Source organism: Melampsora larici-populina, assembly GCF_000204055.1.
Source record: "Melampsora larici-populina 98AG31 unplaced genomic scaffold MELLAscaffold_51, whole genome shotgun sequence".
In the NCBI taxonomy this organism is placed as follows: domain Eukaryota; kingdom Fungi; phylum Basidiomycota; class Pucciniomycetes; order Pucciniales; family Melampsoraceae; genus Melampsora; species Melampsora laricis-populina.
This window is the reverse complement of record NW_006768815.1, coordinates 110,395-128,423: the sequence shown is the minus strand read 5'-3', so window position 1 is coordinate 128,423 and position 18,029 is coordinate 110,395. Positions and strand designations below refer to the sequence as shown.

General features: G+C 42.9%; 3 protein-coding genes across 3 annotated transcripts; 1 reads left to right on the top strand and 2 right to left on the bottom strand.

Annotated features, from left to right (window-relative positions):
* Positions 1-4,863: 4,863 nt before the first annotated feature.
* On the bottom strand, positions 4,864-5,729 carry MELLADRAFT_73034 (uncharacterized protein; the record flags this gene model as incomplete). The annotated part of the gene is made up of 1 exon (XM_007415417.1): positions 4,864-5,729. The coding sequence occupies one exon, from the start codon at positions 5,722-5,724 to the stop codon at positions 5,314-5,316; it is 411 nt and encodes a 136-aa protein (XP_007415479.1).
* A 1,061-nt stretch (positions 5,730-6,790) lies between these two features.
* Positions 6,791-8,355, bottom strand: MELLADRAFT_50170 (uncharacterized protein; the record flags this gene model as incomplete). The annotated part of the gene is made up of 4 exons (XM_007415416.1): positions 6,791-7,060; positions 7,129-7,440; positions 7,523-7,597; positions 7,682-8,355. The coding sequence occupies 4 exons, from the start codon at positions 7,718-7,720 to the stop codon at positions 6,791-6,793; spliced, it is 696 nt and encodes a 231-aa protein (XP_007415478.1).
* Positions 8,356-17,395: 9,040 nt separating this feature from the next.
* Positions 17,396-17,749, top strand: MELLADRAFT_67213 (uncharacterized protein; the record flags this gene model as incomplete). Its single annotated transcript, XM_007415535.1, has 1 exon — positions 17,396-17,749. The coding sequence occupies one exon, from the start codon at positions 17,396-17,398 to the stop codon at positions 17,747-17,749; it is 354 nt and encodes a 117-aa protein (XP_007415597.1).
* Between the last annotated feature and the right edge of the window lie 280 nt (positions 17,750-18,029).

Genomic DNA, 18,029 nt, shown 5'->3' with positions numbered 1-18,029 from the left:
AAACACACTTTCTCTTCATCTCCTGGTTTGATGTATCCTTCTGGCTGTTCCATAAACACGAGTTCTTTGAGTCCTGAATTTAAGAAAGCGGCTACAGCATCCATACCATGTACTCTCCAACCATTTTTCGTGGCAATTGCTATCACGATACGATAAGATGCTGGCTTTCCAGTTGGTGCATATGTTTGATCGTAGTCGACACCAAAGGTTTGAGTATAGCCTTTGGCCACGATCCGAGACTTGTGCTTTATAATAGATCCATCAGGATGACATTTGACTTTAAAATGCCATCGAGAACCCACAATTGGAGCATCTTTAGGTCGATCAACAAGTTTCCAAACACCTTGCCTATTCATATTACCAATTTCTTTATCGCAAGCTTTCTTCCACTCTTCATGGTTAGGACTCTTCATAGCTTGTTTGTAACTTGCAGGCTCAGCAATTAACCTTACAGTAGATTCTACCGCAAAAGCATACGCACATACATCACCGCTTTGAATGGTACAGTCTTCCTCCCAAAAGGTCATCCCCGCCTGAGGCACAATACTTGAATGAGGTACGTATCGTTCAACAGGTCTAATTTCCCGTGTCGTTCGACGAGGCAATGCTGGTTGAGGAGGAGGGACCATAGGCAAGACTTCTTCATTTGGTGGTGTTGGAATAATTTCTTCTTGATGAATCGTCAAGAGTTGCTGAGGATCATCGTCTTCAGAAGCAATCGAAGGAATGGTTGGCAAGGGCAAGTGTGTAATTTCTTCTTCTTCAGTCGTTAGATGAGAAATATCAAAAACAGGGAGACGGGTAAATGGGTAAACATCCTCGCGAAAAGATGCATCATGGGTGATGTCAATTTTAGAATCTTTAAGCATGAAAACTTTGTAATTGCGGTTGTTTTCTGTATGACCAACTAGTATACCCTGATCTGAAGTTGGGCTATACTTGTTCACTCTATCCGGTTTTCGAATCAATACATAGGTGAGGCATCCGAAAGCTTTGATGTGAGATATGTCAGGTCGTCGACCATACCAAAGTTCATATGGAGTTTTGTTCTTTGGCAGGCTAGTTGTTGTTGTTCGGTTTGTCAGAAAGACTACATTCTTTACTGACTCTAACCAGAAACGGATTGGTAAGTTAGCTTGGATAAGCATTGATCTACCTTTCGATACAATGGTTTGCATCGATCGCTCTGCAACTCCATTCTCTTCTGGGGTATATGCAGCGGTAACTCGTAAGTAGATGCCCTCCTTTGCACAATAGGGTAAAAGAACATCATTTAGGAATTCTCCTCCACCATCAAGTGTAAGGCTCTTGATTCTTCGATCACACTGACGCTCAACAAGAGATAGATAAGTATGAATTGCATTATAAACTTCTTCTTTCTCTTTTGATTTTAGGCCAGTGATGTGACGGTATGAAGTGTGATCGTCGGTAAATAAGATGAAATATAAGCTTTTACATATAGCAGGCGTTCACATTATGCCGCTTAAGTCAATATGCACGTTATCTAATGGATGGATTGATCTGGTATGCGTTTCTGAATGCGGTTGACAATGTGCTTTGGAAAGATCACATGAATTGCAAGGTAGAGTGGAAGGCAACAAAACTTTTGATAATGACAACGGTAACCCCAACACAACTTCTCCTTTTATCATTTGCTTCAGATACGTAAAATTCGGGTGACCTAATTTGTGATGTAAAAGTTGCAATGATTCAGTGATTGGATCGGATGTTGCTGCAGCACTTGGAATGTTTGTAGATGTAGGATTACGCACGGAGTTGAGGTGTAGTAACATTGTGACAGGATGAACCCGTCCGGACATGGCGACCTTTCCTTCACGTTGAATGATAAAAGAATTGTTTGGCTTGAGAACAGTTATCCACCCATCATGTAGTAATCTACCTCCTGCTATTAAATTTTGTTTAAGAGAAGGAACAAAGAGGCAATCATTAAGAGTAGTAAGGTCACCAGTCGGGCCCATGAGAGTAACGGATCCTCGTCCTTTAATTTCCAGTGTGCTCGATCCACCTGCTAATCCTACTCTTTGATCAGAAGTAGTTGATACAAAGTGATTCACATCAAAATCTTTCTCGGATTTGAACATATGGTGGGTCGTGCCGCTATCAACAATGCCGAAATGTTCATTTTCAATTTCCGCATCTTGATCTACAATGAAAACTGCACTTGCACTTGCCGAAAACTCGGACCTATCCAATGCTTCTTGAAGGGAAGATAAAGACGGAATAGATGAAGGGTTTGTCGCTAATGAAGATGATGGATGGACAGGATTAACAGAATTTGAATTTGATGCAGGAGGACCATGTTCTACCCATTCTCCCTTCGCCTTCTTTGATTCAACCCAAGCGTTATATTTATCGATGTTCTTAGGGTTTCGAAGACAATCAGCTGAAGTATGAGATAATGAGACACATTTGCTTGGGGAACATCTAGTTTGAACGAATTTCGATTGTTTTCGCATTGGACTCGCTGCACTAGCTTCAATGATTGTTGCTGGACAAGGAGCCCGAAGCATTGCCCGATTAGCAACTCTGACTTTCAAAGCAGTGACTACAGACGCATATTCGAACGTGTTGTTGTCGGCTATATCTTCGGCCACCTTCATCCAATCTGAGTTTAGTGACATCAATAACTGTTGTCCTAATTCCACAGTACCGATCGTTCCACCTGAGTTGATATAAGCTAGATATGCCTTATGATATTCATCCATGTGCATGGGAAGAGAGTTATCACCTTGAACTAAATTGAACAATGACCGACGAAGTAACATCTGATGAGCAGAAGTTCGAGGAGAATGATGATCTCTAACTTTAACCCATAGAGAACTTGGCGTTGGTGATACATCTGGACCAAGTTCAGTTTCGATGGCCATCATTGGTTTAAATCTGGCCTTGTTGGTATCATCCATCTTTGATATCATCCATGTCATAAGACATTCGCGAACAACTTCATTATATAAAATGGTATCATTGTTTATACCCGCTTCATCTTTGTCAGATAGGAGAAAAGGTTGGAATCTTAAAGATTTAATTCCATTTCTGATGTCCATTGACCAAGTTAAGTAATTATTATCATTTAAATTTTCTGATACTAATACTTTGGATAAGATATTAACAACAGAAGCCGCGATTTGATGGTCTCTGCCGCCAAAGAGGTTAGACGGAGTAGTTGTAGTTATGGTGGTGGTAGGTGGGATTGAAGTTGACGTCATGTTTGGAAATAAACTCTCGAGTAGAAAAGTTTGTTCCCCGGTTGAGTCGATTTCTGAAACAGACTGAAAATCTTGATCGTCTGGTGCAACAGATGATGATGGTGATGGTGAGTTAGTTGGAGAATTGGTGTTTAGTTGATCACTTGGTACAGGATCTTCTTCGTTCATTCAAAGGATTTAACTGATCGAACTAGAATCTCTCGCTACCATGTAAATGTCTAAGAAGACCTCTACAACTGAATATATAAGTGCGCTCGTAAGCACTTCTTCTCCAAACCTATAGGTATGCAGACCTAAGGTACTAACCTAGTAAAGGAGGAATGATAGTGAAAGTGAGAAAAGATAATAATGAGCAAAGGCTCGTGACAAGTGATCTAAACGGTTTCTAACAATAGTAAGGTATTAGTTTAGTCGTTGTGTATAAAGGATATGGATGGACTTACTCTCTTTCCGAAAGATAAGGAAAGAGAGCGAAAACACACCAGAGCAGAGTACATATATCTCAACGATAAAAGAGAAAAACAAATTTGTTGGGAATGATGTACGTTAAGATCTCTTTGGGATTGATGTTCAGCATACAATATTAGACTAGATAATCTGAGACGTTACTACATTAATATATAATACGTTTTACCACAAACACGCAAACACAACTTCTCTAACCTGTCCTCAGTCTTGATTGTATTTCGACAAAATTGAGTCATAAGCACCCCACAATACCTTTTATGCCAAAATGACGATTCGGTGTGCCACTCGAGGGAACCACAAAATGATTTCAGTAGCAATAGATATTTCAAAGCAGGTCTCTAGGAAAAAAGAGATCCTTAGAAAGCAAAGGATTTCTTTGAACAATTCTTATCCTACATTCAGATTGGTATTGAGGAATAATCTGCATCACCTGAGTCAGCCAATATGCCCTGCATGTACGAGAAACTTTCCGGTGTTCCAATCTGTATAAAAATTCTGATTGTACTATATGGCGGTGAAATTATCAAACCTTTCTACAAAAAGCACTTTTGATGATACCAAGACTCGAGCATACAATTGCACAGACAATCATCAACTGAGCATGCACTCTTGGAAGGCCGGTCACATTCCTGTCTTTGTCTTATGCGTATACCAATCACTGTGAAGCTAGATTCATGACATGTCCACTTGAAACATTTTTTTCATATTTCTTTTCATAAAATCAAGGATAGAAACAGAAGTTGCATTCAGGTTTAAAGCGACAAAGCACTCAAAACTTCATATAAACAAAACTTCAAGTAATGTAAGCCTTTAAGTATTGAGAAGGGGATCGAGAACATGCATGACAAATGATGAGAAACCAGTCAAGTTGCCTCGTTGGAGTTACTTTTTTCAGCGAGGAAGAAAAACAAATCAAGATTTAGTTCAAGGTCAGGTAATCATTTATTTGCTGACGTCCATTGTTCCTTATTGTGTGCCAACCAACCTTCTCCACAATGGAGGTAGGTTCTTATCCATATTACAAATCGAGCAACTTGATTACAAGAATGTAGTCATTGATGGAAACAGTGGATTTCTGTCAATGCTCTCGAGCTTATATCTCACTCTTTCATGATACTTATCTGGCTCCCACCACTCAATTTCACCATGAAAGGGTTTCATAATATTTGGAGTCATCAAGCGGACACATAAATTTTCTTCAACCTCTAGCTCAAAACGAGTCAATGAATCGATGTTCACAAAAAGGTGCGACTTTTACCATCAAGACGTATACGTATAGATAAACTTTATATATGAAAACATACCCCACACAAGCTATACCACATCATCAATTGTGAAATTGAAGAAGAAACAAAAAACCCAAAAAAGAAAATAAAATGAAACCGCAGAGTGATTACTCAATAGGATAAAACGTCAAAAAGAACTCATGACAGGTAAATTTTAACAGGAATCAGCTGACCCAAAAAAAAGCAAAAAGGTTTGATCAAGAGAGATTGGAAGAAAAACAAATTTGAACACAAAGCCAATCTCACAAAAAAGTGAGATGGTAAAATACAGATTTCATACAGGTCACACCGTCTCGGAATCAGGGTGGCATGTGAGGGAGGAAGCCTCAAATTCAAAGAGGCGATTGTGTTGGGCGGAAAGGATAGGGCGGCCAACTGGAGGCGTCGACTGGTGCTCGGTTCGGCTCGATCATTAGCTTAGCCATGGGAGGCAGGCGTCGGGCATCTCTTGATCCGTCATGTTCTTGTATCGAGTCCTGAACTTGTTTTTGCGGTGGCGATCTCGATGAAGTGAATAGAAAGGGCTTGGCGAGACTTTGACTGCGCTGCATTTTCGTCTTCGATGCCGCGCCACACCTCACGCACTTGGCGGTGACCTTTCCACATCCTTTCTCACACGCTACTTGCTGACTCACAAGATATGGGCTGTAGCTCTTCTTCTTCTGGGACAATGATGATCTGGTGAGACTTCGACGTTCAGCTAAGCCAAAATCCACTGACATGCCTTTATCTCGTGATCGCATGATTCGGTCACTGATGCGCAACCCTAATCCTGAAGGCGGCTGGCGAAGTGGAGCAGTAGGCGGTCCTCGGCTCAAGTCCGTGTTCAGGGTCACTACAGGAGGGGCCCCTCCGTCGTTCGACGATTCAACGCTAGAGGCAGATGAGACACCAGGCGTAAAGTAAGGGGATTGTGAAGGAGACGATGGCGAGCCTATTGAACTGAACGATGAGTCATCGGTGGCTGACGGGACCTTCCGGTTACTATTAGTGACACCTTGACTGGAAGAACGCGAGGTAGGCCCCGCTAAACTATTGTTAGATGCTTCAGGTGCGGCTGGTACAGTGATGGTCAACAGCCGTCTCGAGCGTGCTGAGCCCATCATCATGTTTGCAGAGGATGTCTCCATGCTTACATCTTCACCGTCACGATCTGACTTTGTCGATTGAGTTAATGGTGCAAGGCAGCCGCTTGTGAGATGATGCGATGAGGACGGAAGAGATGATCCCGATGAGGACTTGGGAGAAGAGGAAGCGGAATCAGACCACACAGGGGGAAGTTTGTGGCGGAGAATGGGTTGCGGATGTGTGCAAGGCGCCGACTCGTTGTAATTAGGTGTGAAGGGCGGCGAGGGGGATGATGACCACCACCCGCGCTGGGCGGGCTTCGGAGTAAGATGATCGTCAGTCGGATATGATTGGTGACGAGAGTCTTCATCAAGATCTTGATCGACTGCTTTACGGTCAAGTGGAGGAGAACGTCTAGGTAGCTTTAGTTGGGAAGACGATTGGAGAGGCAGGGACGAGATAGGCGAAGTCGTGGTAGGCGTTTCGTAGGTGGCAAACGACACCTGCGGAATTCGGGTGAGGGTATGGCGCGGCGAGATGAGGGCAGAATGGTCTCTTGTCAGCCTTGATGGCGCAACTGGAGTAACATCCGATGGGGTATCATTGTCGGAAGCTATGACAGGGACGACCACGGGTGGTGGTGGCTTCTGAGCATCGATGTGCTCCACCACCTTTTGCCAAGTCTTGAGGCCCATTCGACAGCTATTGGCAAACGGTTTGAAAGCTGCATTGTATCGAGAATCAACACCAAATGAGATGGAAAACGAAATGGATGATTGGATGACAAGCATTGAACTCACCAATTGGACTGAGCGTCTCCATGACGGAAAAGAGTGGCAGAACAAAGAGTGTAGTGAAACCAATTTGGCTTTTCGCCTGTGCGCGCTTCTCAGCCGGGTCTAGCGTTACAACACTGACTGGCAAGTGAAGGTCGTTTTCGAGAGCGGCTTGGCGAGACCATTCGTGCAGTAAGCACGAAGACCATGTGAGAGAGATATGATGGGGTCGAGACTGAAGGACGGGAAGTTACTTGAGCCGCTTGAAACAAAGACAGATAGAAGGTGAGCATGAAAACTAACCGAATTCGAGATGTCTCCGCACTTGATAAGGCCAGCCGTGATCAATGCCTTTTCATCCAGTGAGGCTTCAATTGTACTCTCATCGTCCTCCCATAGCTTGCACAGTGCTTTGAGCTCTTCTACAATTGGGAAGTGACGTCCCATATCAGTTGCCAAAACTGAACTGACAATCACTCGTCGGAAGCCAGCGTGTGTATCCACCAATTTCCCAAATCCGTGCTGGCGTAGCATGCGGGTAAAGGTTATCCGATGAAAGTTTTCTAGAACTGAACCATCTGAAAAGACATGAGAAATCGGAGTACGAGCATTGACCTGCATCCGCACAATAAGAGAAGCAAAGGAATGTAAGCCTTTCGACATATCAAGGTGACGGAGACTATAGAAAAGCATGCACCATGAAAGCATTACTCAATCCCGGGTGGCCAACATCGTGACCTGCAGCAGCGAGAAGCAAAGCCCAAACAGTGATCTCATCCATGGCGCGTCCTACCCGTCCCACTGGCGCTCGCTCCCATTGGTCGAATTTGGCTTCACCAGCCTCATGACGTCGAACCCAATCCAGAGGTGGGACAACGCCTTGATGGGAAAGCATGGTGTAAACAGCCTGTACAACATCAACTGCGTGTCGGAAGTTGTGATAGGCATTCCGAGGGTCGTAAGCAACTTCAAGATTGTCTACTAGGCTCGTCAAACACTTTTCAGGCTGTGAGACGCCAATCTCATCAAGCTTCGCAATAAAACCAGGGGTGTATGTGAGGTAGGTAGATAAAAGGACATGAAGCGCATGTCGAATTTGTGTTGGCGAAAGGTAATTGGCGTCAAAGGACCAGGTATCTAGAATCTTCAGAAGATGTGTTCTGGTAACGCATTGCGGAGAGTGACATTCCGGGTCTGCTATCGCTAGTGGGATACATTGTCGAGGGGTAGAAGACAGAGTCGAGTGACAGCTAAATGATTCACTTTCGTCCACCGCAGAGTTAGAGAGTAGTGTTGAAGTACTTGGCTGTAGGTAAGATTCGGTCGAGCTGGTGGAGCTCTGAGCTTCTACTTCTTCGTCTACTTCGTCATCGGTGGTCGTGGACTCGGCGAAGCTTGAGAGTGATGTCAAAGATGATCTGTTTCGAAGCTGGTCAGCTGGAGTGAGAGGAGCACTATTCTTGATGACAGAAAGATCTGTTTGATGAGATAGGTAATGAGGGGAGGATGTTGGGGAAACGGATGTGATGGGATGAATGGACGAGACTGAAAATGAATGTTGTAGGACAGCCGAAAGATGGTGTGCGATCCTAAATTTACACGTTGAAAGACCGAATCAGTTGTATGTAAGCATATGAAATCAAAGGGTCAAGAGACCAAGAGGTAGCATACCACTTCTCCCCCGAAGGCGGGCGACCATTATACAAAGAAGTCCCACCCTCAGCCAAACCACACTCTCCACCAATAACGATAGCTTCAGTAGTCGGAGTAGATTGAAGACTGAAGGGGTTCAAGCGCTTGTGGCCATTGAGAGGCGAGGCGAGAAGTGCATTGGCACAAGCATTGGATTGAGATGGGTTGGATAAGTTGAGATTGGTACCAGTGGATGACATCCTCCGCAGACTACGAGGTCTAGAAGAGGAAAGGGCGTCAATCGAAAGTTGAGGCACAGGACAAGCTGCGGTGTTGGGTGGAGAGTCAGAAGAGACACTGGTGACGATTCGGATGAGTGGCGGTACAAAAGCTGAACCAGAGGGGGCTGCGTTATTCCTGATGGATGGTAAAAGTGAATGCAGTGGTGAGCCAAGGTCGAGAGCAGTAGGAGTGGTGATGGTCGGAGAAGAAGAATCAGATGAAGTGATTGAGTTTCGAAGAGTGGTATTAGTCGAGCTGAAGAATGACATAATGAATCTCAGCAGGGCAGAGGTGATAGTGGATAACAAGTGCCGTCCGGGGAGATGTTGAAAATGTTGAGGTGTGAATCGTTGAAAGTGAAATTAACTTTTTAGGTAGGAAGTGTGTATGTAGATCGCAGCCTAGTTCAGGCCAGGGGGATTGAATGCCTAAAGTGAGGTACTACGATATCACGCGAGTCCAACCTGCGTTGCGAAGGAGGTAGACGAGAAGGTTGATGGATGTGCAGGATGCAAGACTTGCAGCACCAGGTTGTCGGGGGCGGGGAAGGACCAGGAACTAGTTGAATTGGCGTCCACGAGATCCGGGGGTGAGATGGGGATCGGGTGAGAGGTGGTAAAATGAGTGATGAAATTGGGCAAGAGAGACAAAGAAGCGAAGGGAACAAAGCCAAATTAAAAAACAAAAAAGAATCGAGAATCGAGAATAGGTTTAAAATCAAAATCAAAATCAAAATCAAAAAAAGATTAAAAATCTCAATCGATTCTGAAGATTTATCAACTCAGCATTCATGAACCAATCTGGAACCACTTGAAAGCTGAAACCACAAATCCACTCTGAGTCTTGGTGTAAGATATCTAGTATACACCAAAACCTATCTGATCAATTTTCACCTCTCCTTTAATATGCAGTATTGGTTCTGAATCACGACTCTCTGAGTACGTAAAAGCTGTAGCTATCCTAAGCTAGAATTAGGATCGATAAGTATGTAGCAAGAAAGAGAGACAGGAGCAGACAAACGAAATGGAATTTAGGGAGAAGATCAGAAGAAAGAAGAAGAGGAAATGATAAGTGTAACAACTAGGACTGACTGATTTGATTGAACTGTTGTTGAAGATATAGAATTGGTTTGATCGATGGATTGAGAACGAATGAATTTTGTTTGGGCCACCTCAATCTGGGAAGAAAAACGAAAAGATGGCAACTGTGCAAAGCAGGGACATGTGAGAGCTGAACCGAAATGAGCTTGATGATAGAGAAGAAAGATTCCGAAGAAGGGAAATCCAAAAGAAAAGAAAAAACTGTACCCAATCCACCCGGACGATAAACAAGAATCACAAAAACACGACACAAGCGAAACAGTGAAAGCAGAAAGTTACAAACTTTAAACCAATCTCAGCAAAGGGTAACTTTGTAATCAAATGATATCCTCTCTTACTCTGAATAGCCCAACTATGTACATCAACTCAAGGTCATCGATACCAAAGGTTTTGATGAGAAAGGCTGAAGTGGAAGCTTAAAGCGTGATATCTAAAAGGGAAATTGGTCAAAATCTATATCATCACTCCACCTTGGAAAATAAGTACAGTCCTTTAAAATAGGATTTGATTTCTGCAAAACAAATCTTTCATTTTCAAACTCCTGAACAGATATCGAGGATATCGAGATGTTTGGCAAACGGAACTCTTCTTTATGCTTCACAATCTTAGAATGTCACATCTACGTATAAGTACAAGTTTGGCAAGCACATCCAAACCAGGATGAAACACCACACAAGTGACAAATCACAAGACAAAGCAGGATCCCAACAAACAAATCCAAGTTGATCGAGTTGGCAACAGTTGGCTGCTGGCGCCAGTTTTAACCTCCACGTTTAGACGCCACTATAGACAACGCCACCGAGCTAAAGGACGTGTATTTACAACAACCCACCCACCAGCCGTGATACATGGCATAACTAGTGGTGAAGTGAGACCAAATCTAATGTGACAGCAGGGACTGACCGCCACAACTTCGAAAAGAATTACACTTGAAAGGAATCGTGATCTCAGCATCCTAGTCTCATCGGTGAAAACAAGATACAAAAAAATAATTCGATGCTCCAAGAAAACAGGATGCCAATTTGATCAAGTCCCACCACAATTGCGAGTCATACCGGGTTTAGAGCGTGAGTCGATTGAACTTTTGTATCAATCGTACACCCATCTTACCCTCCATCAATCCTCCATCTTTTCAGATCTCTTCACGAAAATTTGTCATGCCGCATACATATCAGTCAAGATCACAACCTCGCAGACTGTCAGACTCAATGTAGCCACGAGATCGTTACACGGAGAGAAATCTTGATCTGGAGAGGTGCGATAAGTTGAGTGAAGGATTGAAATCGTAAATGAATACACCTCCAGAGAAACAGATGTACGTAGACTGGAGGCAACCAGTTCAACTCATCTTCTTGCATCAAATAAGGACATCTGAAGTGACCTGATGATAACCAATTGGGAGTACATATATCCAGAATTTCAAGGAAGAGAAACTTGGTGTCCATAGTCGTTGAGCATGCATTTTGCATACTAGAGAACATGCGGGTATGCCCGCCACAGTTTGACTTTCACAACTTAACCAGACGCAAAAGTCGCACCGCTTATACCAGTAAAGACAACTTATAACCTTTCTCCATATTCAAATACTCAAATGACTCGTGGTTAAATGATAAGTTTACCGCTATTTTTGTTTGAGCTTGATATTATTCTGCGTAAAATATCAACAGTAGCTTTGAGCAGTGAATAAAGAAGGGAACAAATTTCATGGGCAATGGACTCACTCAAGGTGAACCTGAAGTCCGTATTGACCGGATTCTCAAACCTATGTCGGAATTGTCCAAGACATTTGATTTGTGATCTCAGTGTTTGAACTTACAGTTGTCAACAACTTCAAGGTGTGTGTGGGCTTGGAGGACATTGATGCTTATAAATGTCCAGGCCATATGGAGGCTGGCCTTTTTGCAAGCATCCCCAATAGATAAAGACAGATTGGGCTTGACCACCCAAAGTGCATTTCCTAGAGCCTTGATCATCAAGAGTAATATTTCCCTTCCTTCCTACCTGATCCAATCAATGCACAACACAATTCACATTCATTTTAAATCATGCCTTTACGTTTTGCACTCATTCCTCTGGCTTTTACATACAAGAATAGAAGGAACCTGGAAAGATAACAAAAGATGGAGATTGAATACAGCTACAGGTTGTAGGCTTGGTGAGAGATTGAAGCAAATGTAAGTGGGTACAAATAATCCAGATAGAAGATTTACAGTGTAGTTCTTTGAAAAAGAGGCCAGAACAAAAAGATGCCAATAGGAAATGTATAGGGCTTTAACAGATTGGATGAAAGATAGAGCTATGAGATTAGCTTTAAGGTGGGAAAATTTCCCAGGAGGATTGAGGAAACCAAAATGGGTGTGAGAGGGTACCTTTTTATAGAGTAAAAAATGTATAGTGGTCTTCAAACATGACATATGGGGTCAGGATTCGAAAAGCTTGCTCTCAAGCCTTGCAGGTCAGACAAACAACAGCATTGCTGGCACAAATATTGGAATCAATTATTTCAGATACTCCAGATAAAAGTATTGAAGGGTACCCAAACAAAGGAAATGTGATTGCACAATCAAACAAGAAAAAAACATTGGAAATGTGCTTTATAAAACTTACAAAAGCCAGTATTTGAAAATACTCAAACGGAAGAAGTTCTAGGCTAGAACAGCCCAGGGTAATAATTTTTCTTTTAACAAAGCAAAAAACACCCTACGGGGTGGCCAGTGGACATAACAAAATATAAATAAGACATAACACTAAAAGACTAAAATATGTGAGAACCAAATGGGAACCTGAAAGAAATACATATATATATATAAATTACAAAAAATAAAATAATAATAAAAGATAATAACAAAGGTGATTGATAAAGGACGCCAACACAAAAACAAAAATGACGCCCTTCTTTGTTAGCTCGGAGTATTCTGGAAGTTGTACAGGTTGGAAAAACCTGAGAAGCCTGTACAGTGCTCCAAAGGCTTCAGAATCATTCTTAAGCCAGGTTTTGTGATTTGGTACAAGTTGGCGTCATCCCTTTGGGATGCTTTCAAAGCTCTGACGCCGACTCCTTGAAAATTGGACACTGTAATCAACGGTTGACTTCCAGCGCACCCTGCGCGCCGCAGTCTGCGCATGCGCTGTGGCCAAGCGCCGGGGATTTTGAGAATTTTCCCCACTGCGCCTACCCCCAGCGTAGTGGGTTTTCTGATTTTGACCACTGCGCATTTTTGCACCGCAGTGGCTATGGGATTGATCAAAACTGCGCCCCCTGCGCTACATTGCAACATTAAAGCAGAGTACAATATGTACATAAACAACGCTAAAGATATTGATACATTAGACAATTTTTGGGCCCCATCCATTATCCATTGGGCTAGAATCTTGTCCAATATTACCCCAATATCCTCCAAAACTCTATTACATAGGGAGAAAAATGAGAGTTGGGAAATGTCTCTTGATGTCTCCTCCTTCACTCACGCTCTCTTGCTCTTTCATGAGATCTTCCTCACCTCAAATTCCTCTCACTTTTGCTCGATAGACCACCACCTTCTGAATTATCAAATAAATCTTTAGCCACTATCTTTGTTTAGATATATCATATTATCTCAAAATGACTTTACGTAGACCCCTTTCTAAGAAATCAAAAGCTCCACTTTCAAAGAAACCCAAGTCTTCCACTTTGTCATCTCAGTCCAACCCCTTCACAAAGTCTGCAAAGCGTGCAAATACTAGTTTTCTTAATCAAACTCAATCACAAATTAATAATATAGCATCAGTTGTTGTAGTTGATGGAGACTCAGATGATGAAAATTTTGACCCCAACAAAGATAATCAGGAATTGGAAGTTGAGGAGGAAGAAGTTGAAGATGAAGAGCCAGGAGAGAATTCTTTCAATAGTACACCATCCCAAACCGATGGTAAACGAACTCGACAAGTGCCTAAAGCCTCAAAGTCCTCAACCTCAACCTTGACCAAAACCAAAACCAAAAGTGGGAAGAAAAAACATGTAAGTCTGATCGTTTCATTACAAATTCATCACATGACTGACTACTATATGGTACTATTAGACTTTATATAAACTTCCTGATAATATTGACCCCGACCAAGATTCAGAAATTGAGTTTCAAGGCGAAACCAAGTCTGGTGAACAGGGATTTGATTCAATTAATCTCTACTTTGGAAAGGAGCTTATACATGGACCAAAGCAAGTAAGTAGAAGTGTTTCAATTACGTGGTTGTCAAGAAATCTAATCTGACAAATCCTTTAGAAAGAAAACGAACCACCTAGGTGCCGTGAATGCTTGTGGTGTGGTAATGCATACACCGATGGCCGCAAAAGCCGTTGGAATCTTCTTGGCCATCGAGATGGTGATCTCAATCGCAATCACTGTAAACAACGCCACCGGGCAGTCGAGGCTGGGGCAAATCTCCCACCAACCTGGCAGGACAAGCAGGCGGAGTTAGCACGTGCCAAAGCTCAGGAAGAAGTTCAGAAGAATCACACACTTGATGGTTTCCTTGATCTACCAAAGTTCTCAGTTTCGTTACTCAACATCATATTAGTTCTATGGCTTCTTCGCAACTGCATTCCTTGGCTACGTATGGAAGATCCGTATCTTCAGGCTGCATTTGCGCTGTGCAATCCATCAGCCAAGCTATGGACGGCTTCGTGGGCAGCTCGGAAGGCGATGGACTACTTTGAGGAGTTCCACCACAAGCTGATCAAGACTCTTCAGGTGATAAGTTTTGCTCGATCTATATGATCACTTGATTGTGTAACTGATGTTGATCTTGTTTGGCTTTGACTTTGGCTTCGTTTCCCAGGATCTATCATCCAAAATCTGTGTAGTTCATGATGTTTGGACCACAAAGGGTGGAAAGCGAGCATTCATTGGTGTGGCTGTGTCATATATCGACAAAGATTTTCATTTTCATATGGTTCATTTGACCCTTAAGCTTGTAGCGTGGAATCATTATGGAGTTTTACTCGCACGCCCTGTAGGACGTTTCCTGATACGGCATGGACTACATAAAAAGATATGTTCTTTCCATTCTTTCATATCAATGATGTTTTTTTGACTCGATAAAAAGCTTACCTTGGTTTCGTGTCACACATGGTTGCTCAAACAACGGACTCAGGATCAAGCAATCCTCTTTTAGCCAAAGAATTAGAAAAGATGTTCAAGAATGCGGATGATCCTGTCTATTGGAACTCAAGTCGAAATCAGATACGATGTTATTGTCATAAATTGGCTCTCACAGTCAAGGCTGGATTGGACACGATTGGCTTTGGATCCGGCCAAACAAAACCCTCAGCCCCTTGTGGAAAGAGACTTCATTTACTCTTGCCTGATGACAGCTTACCACCCCCAAAGATAGTGCTCTCGGACGGTACTATACTCGAGGACAAGGACAAAGAAGTTTCTGGCGCAGAGGATCTTACTGATGTGAATCCAATCACAGATTTAGCTCGTGATGAAGACGCCGAGAGCAATGAAGAAGATGAAGGCCCCGACTACAAAACACAAGATCCAGAAGCCGATCTTCTACCACGTGCTCTCACCAAGGTAAACCCCCTTCGATCTGTATCCCACCACTACATATGTTTGATAATGATTTGATCAATCATCTTTTCCTAGATTCGAAGGATCAACAAGTTGATCACATCAAGTGCTCCTCGTATCAATCATTTTCAGAACTCAGCACTCCAACTCTCTTATAAGGGCCCTGGACTGATCGGGGCTCATGGCCAGCGGTGGAACATCTGGTACGATGCCCAGTCGCGCTGTTGTGAAGCAAAGCAGGTAAGTACATAGTCGAATTCTACAAATGGAAATGTATTGATTATTTCATTGCTCTTCTCTGTTCCAATTGCCATCCTTAGGTTATCAATTTCATGATCACATCTGATCAAGAAGGGTATTACGAAGGGATCACTATATCTCCCGATGAGTGGAAGGCAGTCGAGGCACTGAACAGTGTTCTCGAGGTACACATCAAGTTTCTTTTGCTCCAAGTAGGGAATATTGACTTTGTATCTCTCTTGGTCAATGTGTAGATTTTTCTTCGTTCCACCAAGAAGATGGAAATAGACGGACCAACCGCGGGATCGGTGCTCTTCCAATACTCCACTGTAATCAGCTTATTGACCGCAAAGAAGACTGCGACACCTCATCCAAGCATCTCATCAATGATAACCACGATGACTAGCAAGCTGCGACTGTACCAAACCGAAGCGTTACACTGCGACCCCATCATATTGGCAACCATACTCAACCCGAACTTCCGTCTCACTTTCTTCACCAAACAGTATCCTGAATACGCCATGAATGCTGAACGACTTTTTCGTCAGACACTCGGATCCCTTGAAGAGCCACATGGCGAAGAGCAAGATGAAAATCTTGATTCTACACTTGGTCCGACTGAGGAGTCTGACCCATTTGAAGAGAAAGGTGCCTTCCATGCATCTGCGGGTCTGAAACTCTCTGTCGATGACGAGATTGACCTTTACATGTCTGGTAAATACCCTTGTAAAGGCGATATATTGGAATGGTGGCGAGTAAGTCTTCCTTCTTCCTAATACACACACTTACTGGTACTCAATCAATCTATCTTCTCAGTTCAATCAAAAGAACTTCCCAAAGCTCGCTAGGCTTGCGAGAGACTATCTCTGTTGTGTTGGAACTTCTTGCGCTGTTGAGAGGACCTTCAGCACAGCAGCTCACATATGTACCACCAGTCGTGGTGGTCTAGTTTCACGAACGATCGAACGCGCGGTAGGCGTCTGTCAGTGGCTCAAGCATGGTTTTTATCCAGGTGGTGAAATTGGAAAAGCTGTTGTGGCTGTAGACAAACTGGTGAAGACTTTGAAAAAGAACAAGAAAGCCCAAGACTCGAGCAAATGAATGCTCGGCCATCTTTGGCCTCTTTCTGCTCTCATTCTTAATTGCTTTTGATCATTGTTTTATTTTCGTAACGTTCTTTAAAACCCTTTTAATCTTCTAATCGATTTAAACTTTTCAATGTTCCAATTCAAATCAAAAATGATCTTCTACGTACTCCGCTTCAAACTGTTCTATTCCGCTGTAAGCTCATCAGATTCGGAACTCCCAAAAATCTGATTGTCCCCATTTTACAATACCTCGCTCTACCTCGCTCTACCTCGCTCTTGTGAATCTTGGCCTACCTACCGCAGTTTTGAGGTTACTGCGCTGTGCTGAACTGCACCTTTGCCCACCGCTGGGGTTATCGTTTCTTTTGTCACTGCGCCCTCAGCGCTGCGCAGCGACAGAGCATGTTTTCAAAAGTTTGGACGCTGCGCAGTTTAGCCCACTCTGCGCGGTTCTGCGCTGAAGTCAGGTGTTGCTGTAATTGATGAATAGAAGCATAGAGTGCTTTTACCCCTTGCTATCTATAGCAAGACCTGTATGTACCATATGGAGAGAGATTGAGTAAAAAAATTGTAAGGGTACTACTTTTGTTGACTTTGAGCGACAACAAACCAGTCAAATCAGTCTCCCTAGGTCTCCCTTGATTCATAGCAATCAAAGACACATTCCAATAATATGCATCCATATCACGACTCTGGCAGCAATGAACACCTTCTCAATCAATTTATCCCAGGACGTGATGATTGTTCAAGACCATCTCACCACCCTAACTCTACTGTACAGATCTACAACCAAAGCAACCACCACTTGAATTTAGGACTTGAAGACCGGACCAAAACGGGTGGTGAAGAGGACACAGACGGCGATACGGATGAAGATGCGAGCAACAAAGACAACATAGAAGCTTATGAGTTCATACAAGAAGAAGAGGGAGATAGAGAGATGTCTGATAATGAGTCTGATAAAAATGATGATGAATCCAGAGAAAGTATGTACCTAATCTTGACTTTAAGAATGAACCTTAGTTGATCAGGTGTTGTTTTGTTAGGTACAAGTGATGAAGATGAAATTGATCAGATGGATGAAGACTGGCCTCCCTTGTAAATGGCTTAGAACACGAGTTGAACCTATATCAATGATGCTAGAGGTGAGCACCCTTCTCCAATACTACAGATATGCAGACCTGAGACTATATCAATGATGCTAAAGGTGAGCACCCTTCTCCAATACTACAGGTATGCAGACCTGAGACTAACCTAAGTTTTACGGAGGAAATAAAAAGTAAAATGTGAGATTTAAGATGAAGCTT